Raw genomic sequence first — 12,866 nt, forward strand, 5'->3', positions numbered from 1 at the left:
CCGTTCAGCTGCTCTTCCAAGTCCTTTGCCGCCTCTGACAGAACTACAATGTCATCGGCGAACCTCAAAGTTTTTATTTCTACTCCATGGATTTTAATACCTATTCCGAACTTTTCTTTTGTTTCCTTTATTGCTTGCTCAATATACAGATTGAATAACATCGGGGAGAGACTACAACCCTGTCTCACTCCCTTCCCAACCACAGCTTCCCTTTCATGTCCTTCGACTTTTATAACTGCCATCTGGTTTCTGTACAAATTGTAAATAGCCTTTCGCTCCCTGTATTTTACCTCTACCACCTTCAGAATTTGAATGAGAGTATTCCAATCAACATTGTCAAAAGCATTCTCTAAGTCTACAAATGCTAGAAACATAGGTTTGCCCTTCCTTAATCTGTCTTCTAAGATACATCGTAGGGTCAGTATTGCCTCACGTGTTCCAACATTTCTACGGAATCCAAACTGATCTTCCCCGAGGTCGGCTTCTATCAGTTTTTCCATTCGTCTGTAAAGAATTCGCGTTAGTATTTTGCAGCTGTGACTTATTAAACTTATGGTTCGGTAATTTTCTCATCTGTCAACACCTGCTTTCTTTGGGATTGGAATTATTATATTCTTCTTGAAGTCTGAGGGTATTTTGCCTGTCTCATACATCTTGCTCACCAGATGGAAGAGTTTTGTCAGGACTGGCTCTCCCAAGGCTGTCAGTAGTTCTAATGGAATGTTGTCTACTCCGGGGGCCTTATTTCGACTCAGGTCTTTCAGTCTTCTGTCAAACTCTTCACGCAGTACCATATCTCCCATTTCATCTTCATCTACATCCTCTTCCATTTCCATAATATTGTCCTCAGGTACATCGCCCTTGTGTAGATCCTCTATATACTCCTTCCACCTTTCTGCTTTCCCTTCTTTGCTTAGAACTGGGTTTCCATCTGAGCTCTTGATGTTCATGCAAATGGTTCTCTTATCTCCAAAGGTCTCTTTAATTTTCCTGTAGGCAGTATCTATCTTACCCCTAGTGAGATAAGCCTCTACATCCTTACATTTGTCCTCTAGCCATCCGTGCTTAGCCATTTTGCACATCCTGTCGATATTATTTTTGGGACGTTTGTATTCCTTTCTGCCTGCTTCATTTACTGCATTTTTATATTTTCTCCTTTCATCAATTAAATTCAATATTTCTTCTGTTACCCACGGATTTCTACTAGCCCTCGTCTTTTTACCTATTTCATCCCCCAAAGCTACCCATTCTTCTTCTACTGTATTTCTTTCCCCCATTCCTGTCAATCGTTCCCTAATGCTCTCCCTGAAGCTCTCTACAACCTGTGATTCTTTCAGTTTATCCAGGTCCCATCTCCTTAAATTCCCACCTTTTTGCAGTTTCTTCAGTTTTAATCTACAGTTCATAACCAATAGATTGTGGTCAGATTCCTTCTGAAGAAGACGATTTTATTAACTTTGAAACCAAGGTGAACCTCTCATTTTGCAACTGACAGGCTCTTCATTGTTTCTACAAGAAGGTTTCATATACGATTGCAGCTCCAGCCATGTACAAAATTTTAAAAACTTCATTTTTCGGACTAATTGTTAGCACCATTCATTTCCCTGGTTTGAGGCCTATAACATTCTTAATAAATTATTTATTTTCTAATTAGTCTAATTTTTGGCAGTGATAAGATGAGCAGGAAAATTATGTGGTATCTACATCCACATACGTTCTCCACAAGCCACCATATGGCGTATGGGCGACGGTATCCTGTACCACTTCTAGGCTTTCGCTTTCCTAATCTACGTTGACGGCGGTAGGATCGTTCTACAGTCATCTGCAAAAGCCTGTTATCTAAATTTTCTCCTCTGAGTGGGAGTGGTCAGAACGGAGGAGATGGTTCTCTCACGTCGCGTCCGAGTCATAAATACAATCAACGAAGTCAGCTCTTATTGTAGTGTTCCCCATTACAATCGGTTCCTCAAGGAAATATAAAACTTAACCTAGCGCCAGTCTCATGGGGAACAGCGGTGTGTGACGGAAGGTAAAGATATTCAAAGGGAAAGATATCTCCAGGGCGAATGCGGAATGGTAGGGAGACAGACGGCCTATTACCACATGCTCTGTAAAATACTTAAGAGCGTGTGTCACAAGTGTGTCCATGCAGGCGCGCGCCGCGCCGGAAGTAGTCACATGGGCTCTCTCCCACGCCTCCTGGTTGCTTACTGGAAGACAGTTTACCTATGATATGAACGGGCTCTCTACGAGTAAGATTTTGGGCCTTCAGTGCAGGACTTATGTCTCGACATATGTATTCTGTTAGGACAACTGAGCACGGAATGTAAAATGACAGAAAAGTAATATCTTCTGTTGATTCACGTTCAGACTGACAACCAGTGCTTTGCACTTCATGTCGTATTTGAATGATATAATCTTTATCTTGTGGTGCTGCAGTTCTTTTTCTTACGTTCGTGCTTGTTATGAAAATAGGTCGAGGAATCCCGCCTTATGCAAGACACATTTTCAGTTTTATTTTGCCCAGACATGTTTTAGCAGTTTTTGTGTTAACTTCAGTGGGTTATTTTTTTTATTTTACTGTAAAATGTTTGTTTCATACTAACATTTAGCGAAACTTTTGGTACATAATATTTAAAATTGTGAATGAGTAATTGTTGTAATACATTATACATCATTTGTTCATAGTTCACGGTTGAGATATGTATTAACCACCTGATGCAATGTGTGTTGTTTATAACATTACGTGTAAAGTTTTAGTTATAGATTAATTGACTCAAGAGTGGATGTATGCATCAGTTTACATACCTTACATGTTGCTGTTGGACATTTATGTTGGTAGCTTAGTCTGCTACACAATCTACAACTTCTCATCAGCAAGCAGCAAAACGTAATTTTTATTTTTCTGTTTATTATGCATTTACAAACGGAAATAAGTATATATCACGTTTTTTGTGTGTAACTTACGACTTTGATGTTGTATTGCTTTCTCATAGGTTGTTGGCGAGTGAATAGACTGATTTCGTGACCGATGGTCGCTTGACACTGATTTTTCTCCGATTTTTCAAAACATAGGCAGTGTTTTCGCCGCCATTACGTGTTGTTGTGGCTGTGCGTATTTATTTGTTTCGTGCCGTGTTTGTCTGGGTGAGGCGCGCGAGTTTGAAGTGTATTTGGCGTTTCTGGTGTTTGGTTAGTGCGAGTGTGTGTGTGTGTGTGTGTGTGTGTGTGTGTGTGTGTGTGTGTGTGTGTGTGTGTGTTCGGGACTGGTGCAGAGAGAGAGAGAGAGAGAGAGATTTTTTTTCCTATGAGTAGTTTTGGTGTGGATGTTATTTGTATAGTTCTTCAGTTGTGGCAAAGAGGGTTTTATTGCACAGTGATGTGTATTCATTTAGTAATTTCTTTCCTTGGGCTATTGATTTTTGGATGTGATAGTTTTCTTGTATAGTTAATTTTTGGTATAATCTGTTACTAGTTTTAAAGACGTGTAGTCAGTTTCAATGTTTGTTGGGTGGTGACTGTGCGCTGTCAGGTGATCTGCGAATATTGAGTGTGAGCTATTGCTTTTCAGTGCACTGAGATGTTCTGTATACATATCTCAACTATGAACAAATGATGTATAATATTTTACAACAATTATTCATTCACAATCGTAAATATTATGTACCAAGAGTTTCGCTAAATGTTAATATGTAACAACAATTTTACAGTAGAATAAAAAATAACCCACTGAATATAGCGCAAAAAGTGCTGAAACACGTCTGGGTAAAACAAAACGGAAAAGGTGTCTTGCATATGTTGGAATTCCTCGTCCTATTACGATATAATATTTCCTAAATTTTGTCTGTCTCATCATGTTCAGTGCATAACTCTTTTGAATAATTGTTACTTGAACGACGTGTTTGGTACCGAGAGTTGTCCCTGTAAAAGATGATTTTATATGAAGGTGTAATACACACATCAACAAAAGTGTTGCGCCACCCCGACACATCGTGCATGTGCGTTACTGTTGAGACTGTTCCTGTACCGACCGGACGGTCACCCCTGACGTTGTTTGCAAACATACACACAATTGTCAAGCGCTGCCTACGGGTAGAAGGCTGTGCTCGAGTGGATTGAGCGTTTCAGTTAAAAGTAAAGCATCATTAGAGACGCATCAGTAGAATGAACATCCATCAGGCCACGTAGGACAATGATGACCAATCATCGGTTACTCATAATCACGTTACACGCAGAAGTCTTGTCAACCAGGGAAGTTACTCGATGTGTGCATCGGAATCAAAGTGATGTGTGGACATGGAGTCGGTTCTAGTAGACTGGTAGCGTTGAGGACTTGCACCGCACAGGCCGCCCACGTACGAAAGGTGCTCAGGGCGATCTACGACTTTTGAGTCGAAGTAACCGTGACCTGAGTGCTACAGAACTGAATTCGGCATTCTAAGAGGCTATAGGACGTCATGTATCGCATCAAACTGTCAAATGACGATTGCATGATGCGGAAGAAACTAGGACCAGTTTGTACAGTGATAATCACAATGTGTTTGGAGACAACCCGGTAAAGTCGAACGGCTCCAAGACTGTGTCCCCCATGCGGAACAATGTAGTGATGTTCTCAGATAGCAATACATTATTAAATAAAGCCACAGCACATCTGTTTTGCTTGTCGAGGGCAAGCTCACTGCTCTACGGTACGGGAACGAGATTCTGCAACCAATAGCGTCGTCAAAATTTTTGTGTCAATTCCATCTTGAGGAACGATTACCCACTCTCTCATCGTGCTGTTCTCGTGAACACGTAGAATTACCAGAATGGAGTGGCCTGCCTCTTATTGGGGCATGAGCCCAACCGAACATGTGTGGGACCGATTAAAAGGAACTGTTTATGGTGATCGGGACACACTGCAAATGTATTTATACGCCTGCCTGAGAGTCAATTTTTCTGTGCCATGAAATAAACGGTTGACGCAAAATTTTTGTTAATGCACTTAGTTAATGAAATTACCTGCTGAAGGGAGATTTGCAAGCTGTGATATGTGGATGGAACTGTTGCTGCACGAACTATAAACTGTGTGATCAAAAGTATCCGGACACCTGTCTGAAAATGATTTGTATGTTCGTGGCGCACTCCATCGGTAATATTGGAATTCGGTATGGTGTTGGCCCAACCTTAGCATTGATGACAGCTTCCACTCTCGCAGGCATACGTTCAATCATGTGCTGGAAGGTTTCTTGGAGAATGCCACCCCTTTCTTCACAGAGTGCTACACTGAGGCCTGTCACGAAGTCGGCGTTCCAAAACATCCCAAAGATGTTCTGTAGGATTTAGGTCGCGAGTATGTGCAGGCCAGTCCATTATAGGGATGTTATTGTCGTGTAACCACTCCGCCACAGGCCGTGTATTATGAACAGGTGCTCGATCGTGTTGAAAGATGCAATCGCCATCCCCGAATTACTCTTCAACAGTGGGAAGCAAGAAGGTGCTTAAAAGATCAATGTAGGCCTGAGCTGTGGTAGTCCTACGCAAAACAATAAGGGGTGCAAGCCTCCTCCATGAAAAACACGACCGCACCATAACACCACCGCCTTCGCATTTTACTGTTGCCACTACATAAGCTGGCAGATGACGTTCACGGGGCATTCGCCATACCCACACCCTGCCATCGGATCGCCACATTGTGTACCTTGATTCGTCACTCCACACAAAGTTTTTCCACTGTTCAATCGTCTAATGTTTACGCTCCTTACACCAAGCGAGGGGTCCTTTGGCATTTACAGGCGTGATGTGTGGCTTATGAGCAGCCGTTCGACCATGAAACCCATGTTTTCTCACCTCCCGCCTAACTGTCATAGAACTTGCAGTAGATCCTGATGCGGTTTGGAATTCCTGTGTGAACGTCTGGATAGACGAGCGCCTGTTACACATTACGACCCTCTTCAACCGTCGGCGGTCTCTGTCAGTCAACAGAGGAGGTCTGCCTGTACGTTTTTGTGCTGTACGTCTCCCTTCACGTTTCCACTTCACTAATCACACACCTGGGGTGTACCTTGCGACGCACCAGACTCCCCACTGCCGCTACTCTCCGAGGCAGCAGCCTGAAGACGGCTGACCGTGGCCATCAACACGCTCAGCTGTTCGCGAACAGTGGCCAGCTCTTCCTGCGTCCGTACACAACAGTCAGACATCCTATCCATCCTAAGGAATCAATTTACTGTAGAGATTTAATCAACTTTTAACTACACTGCTAATTCACTGAAGGCGGCCGATTGTTGACTAAACTGTGATTGCTACCCACTTCATGTAGAAAACAATGAAAATAGCACTACCTGTCTCTGGACTGTATTGAAAACAAACACTAGCACTACTAGCGCTATGGTTGACTCTCTCTCTGACTGTATTCAAAACAAACACGAAATCTATGGAACACTATTACTAGCACTCGACAATTAAAGCTTCCTAAAAGCAAAAACACACGGAAGTGACAAGTAAGAAAAATACAGTTAATACTTAAATTAAGGTAGCTCGCTGCACAGCAGACGTGAAGCAGGCGGCAGTTACGACGACACTGACACTACTGGTTACCTCAGTTAGTATGAGCATTTGACTTAGAAGGCCAGGTTCCGGGTTCATATCCTGATTTGGCACACACTTTTAACCTGCTAGAAAGTTTCAAAATAGTGCATACTTCACTCCAGGGTGAAAGATGAATTTGGATATTGTTTATTTTGGTACAAGAAATGCAAAACTCTGTCGTTCTGGCTTCAGATGGGCCAATCGGTTCCGACCGACCGGCGTGTCGCCCTCCTGCCGATGGCGTCATTGGGATGCGGTAAGGACTGGCATAGGGTCGTCATACAACTCTCTTCGTACAGGTATTCAATTTATCATGAAAGTAGTAGAAGCATTTAAGCAATCATGGGCGATTTACATAGTTCTTTTCATAACACGAGTAACAAAATAAACTCACTGTCCTGTTGTTATTGTATTGTTAGTACTTTGTCGAACCTCCGTTAATCCTAGTTATCTGAAAAATAATCTTCGGCACTGATTTTATTTGGGTTTGTAATTCTTGCCCACTCTTTTCGTATCGCGCTTTTCATCTGATACACGGCCTCGAATTGCCTTCCATTGCGAAAAACACACCTTGCAAGTATCCCACAAAGGTTTTCGATGGTATTCAAATTGGGGCTACGTGCACCTACGGGCTACATAGATATATTCATCTTCAAAACACTTCTTGATTGTAGCAGAAACACGCACAGATGCATTACCTTGTTGGAACATTAGACTTGCGCCCCCTATGACCACATAAATGCTAAGCAATTCTGTCTCTAGGATCTCAGTATACATGTTAGAGTTCATTATATTGTTCAGCCAAGCAATGTGTAATGTAATTTATCTTTAGCTGAGAAGTTGAACACTTCCACCACCAAAATTTCTGTTCATTCTTCCCTGCTGCTCCATTCTCAGTTCATGCCAATAATATTGAAATTCGTATGGCATCTAAATTAAACTTGTTCTCCTCACAGAACATAACTTTAACCCATTTTGAAGTCTATGACATACGTTTTTCAGCCAACTCCAAACTTTCTTACTTATTTTGGGTGTTAGAGCAGGTTTCTGCACTCGTTTCTCGAGTGATAGATGTTCGTAATTCGACAACATTTTTCGTACATGTCTGACAGTTACTGGTAACTGTAAATCAGCAACAAGTGAAGAATAACGGTTTGCGACTCTTGCTTTGCCCAAAAGTAGCCGTTTCGATGACTCTGATAATTTTCTGTTTTGCCGATATTTTTCCATGCTGTCCATATCGTGCGCCCACTGTAATGAAATTATAAACCACTGTACTTGAAACGTCTTGGCAGTTTTACGATCTGGAAGTCTCATTTCCTTCTACGCACCTATTTTTGCTTTTCCATCACATGATAACTGTCTTCCCCGTGGCATTATCACAATCGTCGTTTATATGCACAATACTCACTGTCATTAATGGCGTCTGTTTCCTATCTGCAGTAACCCAATAGAAAGCCGACCGCTGTTGTACCGAGTTCCACCCTCTACCACCTGAATCGTTGATACCTGTACTACTGACATCAAAAGCAGCACCATTTGACTGCATTTGTTAGTACACTAGATCTCATACTACTGTATACAGGGTGTAAACGGTATAAGGCGCCAAAATTATACAGATGGTACATCTCGCAATGCTTGACAAAAAAGTCTAGTAACATGTTTGCGTATTTCCTACGTTTGTCCCAGAAAAAGACAGTTCGTCTCAGGATAGTTGTTTTGGAAAAGTAGATACTTGGCCGTGCACGTACGTAAGCAATAGGTTCCTGTTATTGCCCGCTGCGCGTATTGACATCGCGAGCGTAAATCGTAAACACATAGGCAACTACGGTCTGAGTTGCTGCGTCATTGTAATACACCGAGCGACGACAGTTGGCGAGTAACCTGTGCAGACGTTATTGCAACTCTGTTAACTGTTAGGATGGAAAGGAGATTTACTATAGCTGAACTATGCGATATGCATTTAATTTATGGCGAGGCAAAAGGTGTTGCCAGGGCAGCTGTACGAATTTATCGAGGAGGCTTCCCACGACGACTTCCTGCACGAAAGACATTTGCTGCTGTGCACCAAAGGTTTGTGTTATTGTAATTCTCTACTTGTATGCGATTATTATGCATTTACATCTTAATAAAGTACAGTAGTTATCTGCACCTTTGTACATTTTCGTTCGTATGCGAAACGTATCTTCTGTTCTGATATGCTTTCCGTTTTTGGTATATCATGAGAGAATATAACTGACGAGTACGTATTTAATTTCCATAGATTGAGAGATACTGGCTCTTTACTGCCCCGCGCAGAAGGCAGAGGCCCACAACGCGCCGATCGTACATTGGAAGCTGAGGAAAGAATTTTGGACCGCATCCAGGAGGATCCTTCTCATAGTACTAGAAGCATCGCCCGCCACGTGGCTATATCGCACTCTGTCGTTCATCGCACCTTGGAAGAGGAGCGTCTGCGGCCTTACAAGGATTGGAAGAACAAGATTTCCCTTCACGACGTGAATTCTCAGAGTGGTTTTGTTACACAGTGCGCAGCATGATTTTGTCAACAAAATACTCGTCACAGTTGAAGCGTGTTTCACTCGCGACGGAATAACTAATTTCCATAACATGCACACGTGGAGTGTACACAATCCTCGCCACGTAGTTGCAACACATTTTCAGCGACGACTTTCCGTAAATGTGTGGGTGGGTGGGCTCGATAATTACATTATTGGGCCCTATGTTTTACCTGCACGTTTGACTGGTAACTATTACCGAACGTTTCTAGAGGAAACATTGTTACCAACGTTGTTAGAAGACATTCCGTTAGGCATTCGCCATAGCATGTGGTTCCTCCACGATGGTGCTCCACCCCACTTTGGTCACAGAGTACGATATCCAGGACGATGGATCGGGCGTTCGGGTCCATGTCGATGGCCAGCACGCAGCCCTGATTTAAATCCACTGGATTTTTACTTTTGGGGCCATATGAAGGAACTTGTTTATGCTGAGCCAGTAAATAATGTGGGCGAATTGACGCAGAAGATTTTAGATGCTGCCAATACCATAAAGGCCAATGTGCATGTGTGTGAACGAGTGCGACGAAACTGGGTTCGCCGTAATGAAGCACGTTTAGAAGCGAATGGTGGTCATTTCGAACATTTATTGTAGTACTGGTGTAAGAGGAAACGAAGTAATGGGTTTTCTTTTCATTACGATGTTGTTGTACAGAAGGAAAATAATGTGAATTTAGTATTCGTTATGGCATTGCCGTAAAAAGGAGAAACAGTTGATTGGAATTAATGCACAACTATCTACTTGGTGCTTGATTGAATTTGTACTAATGGAAATACATTGTGTTTGATATTCGCTTGTCGTTACTACTACGACCTTCGTTATCGACTTGTTGGGAAACAGACCGGTTGTATTCAATTCACGTAAAGCGAATTACACATTCTTGACAACCCAGAAACCGTTTACATTCCTTTTTTCGGTACCACCTGAGTATCACGCCACGTCATTGTACACGTCTAATGATTTCAATCCTCTGGTCGGCTCGTTGCCTTTCTCTGGCCGCCCCGTCATTGTAGGCAACAAGCTCGGTACGCCGTGTACTGTCGGTTGACTACGTAAACAGAAATGCGTATAGTATCTATCCTACGAACATTAGGTTTTAATAATACAAAAATAAAGTACATGATACAAGAAAATGTCATTAGACTTTTTTGTCAAGCACACCGAGATGTACCATCTGTATAATTTTGGCGCCTTATACCGTGTACACCCTGTATATAAGAAGCCAATGCGTATGGATTTATATTTACGTGCAATTCCACCATCCTTCCCAGTCGATGAGTGTTCTCAGAATTTTGGTTCACAGAGCGCACATCACTACTGACGAGAGTAGTCCGCAGGACTATTCCAATCGACAATGATAATTCTGGTACAAATATCTATGCCTTTAAACTCATTTTCACTAATGTATAAAAGAAGCAGCAAACTGCTGTCGGTAAATTCAACCACAACTAGAGCATTTTAGAACGTTCCTTAAATGGCATTAACTAATGTATTAAACGTTGCTACCTGCGAAGGATATCTTGGCGACGTCGCCCGCCACTGTCTGGTGACCGGCGTCTGCGCGCCGCTGAGCAGTGCGCGGTAGCTGTCGGGGGAACATCACCAGCACGCCCGACAGCACCACCGCCACGCAGCCGAACGGCACCCACGCTGTGAACACAAAACAGCAAAAAATGATCAAGATAACTGACAGCACATTCCAAACAGCACAGGAGCAGAATAAAGCGAGAACAACACCAGCACACCACGCCATACGAGAGCACCGCCACCGAACCGAATACGTCAAAAGGGCGAGGTGCCTAATAGTACATACCTGACGGCGATGGAACGGAGCGCAAGCTAAATTTTGCGCTGCCTGCGGCAACTGTTGTGGGAACAGCCCCAGCTCACCACGGAGAACAGATGCATCGCCGCGCAGCTGAATGGCATTCACACTGCGCTGCGAATACCACACACAGTTCAAGGTGCTGAGGAGTAGCATCATACAACGCTGGTAGGGAATTTGTGATAACCTGTCTTGCTACACTCAATGACATTTGGCCTTAAACCGTCCGCATACTGGACGTATCCCTCCAGATGTGGTGTCCGTCGCAGTTTCTGCACGCTCTGGAACGACCTGCTAATGTCATTGTATATAACGTGTTCGTCGTCTCGATTTGTCTCCGTAGCACTCTCCCGTGGCAGTTCAAGGCTGCATCTGGCGCTAAAAGCTCACAGTTTCCTTACGAGAATGGACACGCATAAATTGGCTGCGTTAACTCTGTTAGGGACTGTCGAAGAAGAGCGGAAAAATTCACGGAGAAAATCCTGGACTCATCCATGGTATGTACAGTGAATTGCTAGTAGAGGAACACTACGTAATTCTGTGCAACCATCTGAGATACTACTAACAGAAGCTATTCGTTAACTCAGTACAGTTTTCAACCCATTTTAGGTTATAAATCGAATGGAGTGGAAGTATAGTGTCTAATGTAGTTTACACATTTACAATATCCATATTCTCGACGTTGCGTTCACTATCAGCACTCTGAAGTAACGTACTTCATCACATAGATTTCAAGATCAATACCGTCACTGCGCGATAGCGATGGAAATGCTACCGATGATGGTGCCACTGAAGCGGAGTTACTAAATACAGTTTTTCGTAATTCCTTCGCGAAAGAAGACGAAGTAAATATTCCGGAATTCGGAACCAGAACAGCTGCTTGCATGAGTGACATAAAAGTAGACATCTTAGGCATTGCGAAACAACTCAAATCACTTACGAAAGGCAAGTGTTCTCGTCCAGATGGTATACCAATGAGGTTCCTCTCGGAGTATGCAGACACAATAGCGCCTTTCTTAGCAATCATATACAACCGCTCACTTGACGAAAGGTCTCTTCCTAAAGACTGGAAAGTTGCAAAGGTCACGCCAATATTCAAGAAAGGAAATAGGAGTAACTCAACGAATTACAGACCCATATCACTGACCTCAATTTGCAGTATGATTTTGGAGCATATACTGTTCTCGAACATTATGAATCACCTTGAAGAAAATGACTTATTGACACATAACCAACACGGATTCAGAAAATATCGTTCTTGCGCAACATTATTCCCATGTAATAATGAGTGCTGTCGACAAGGGATCTCAGATCGATTCCATATTCCTAGATTTCCAGAAGGCTTTTGATACCGTTCCTCACATGCGACTATTAATCAGATTGCTTGCATATGGAGTATCGTCTCAGTTGTGTGACTGGATTCGTGATTTCCTCTCAGACAGGTCACAGTTCGTAGTGATAGACGGTAAATCATCGGCTAGAACGGAAGTGATATCTGGCTTTCCGCAAGGTAGTGTCATAGGCTCTCTGCTGTTCCTGGTTTACATGAATGATCTAGTGATAATCTGAGCAGCCCCCTTCGATTGTTTGCAGATGACACTGTAATTTACCGTCTAGTAAAATCATCGACGATCAATTCCAATTACAAAATGATCTAGAGAGAATTTCTGTATGGTGCGGACAGTGGAAATTGGCACTAATCAAAGAAAAGCGCGAGGTCATCCACATGAGTACTAAAAGAAATACGATAAATTTTGGGTACACGATGAATCGCACAAATCTAAGGGCTGTCAGTTCGACTAAATACCTAGGAATTACGATTACGAGCAACTTAAATTGGAAAGACCACGTAGGTAATATTGTGGGGAAGGTGAAACAAAGACTGCGCTTTGTTGGCAGAACACTTAGAAGA

The 12,866-nt window shown here is 42.7% G+C and overlaps 1 protein-coding gene across 1 annotated transcript in view; it reads right to left on the reverse strand.

Annotated features, from left to right (window-relative positions):
* Positions 1-12,866, reverse strand: part of LOC124777677 (solute carrier organic anion transporter family member 74D-like) — a 218,328-nt gene that overhangs the window by 83,588 nt on the left and 121,874 nt on the right. Inside the window, exon 8 of the mRNA XM_047253157.1 lies at positions 10,636-10,779. Coding sequence (XP_047109113.1) covers positions 10,636-10,779 — 144 coding nt within the window. The remainder of the gene's footprint in view (positions 1-10,635; positions 10,780-12,866) is intronic.

Source organism: Schistocerca piceifrons, chromosome 1 (assembly GCF_021461385.2).
Source record: "Schistocerca piceifrons isolate TAMUIC-IGC-003096 chromosome 1, iqSchPice1.1, whole genome shotgun sequence".
NCBI lineage: Eukaryota > Metazoa > Arthropoda > Insecta > Orthoptera > Acrididae > Schistocerca > Schistocerca piceifrons.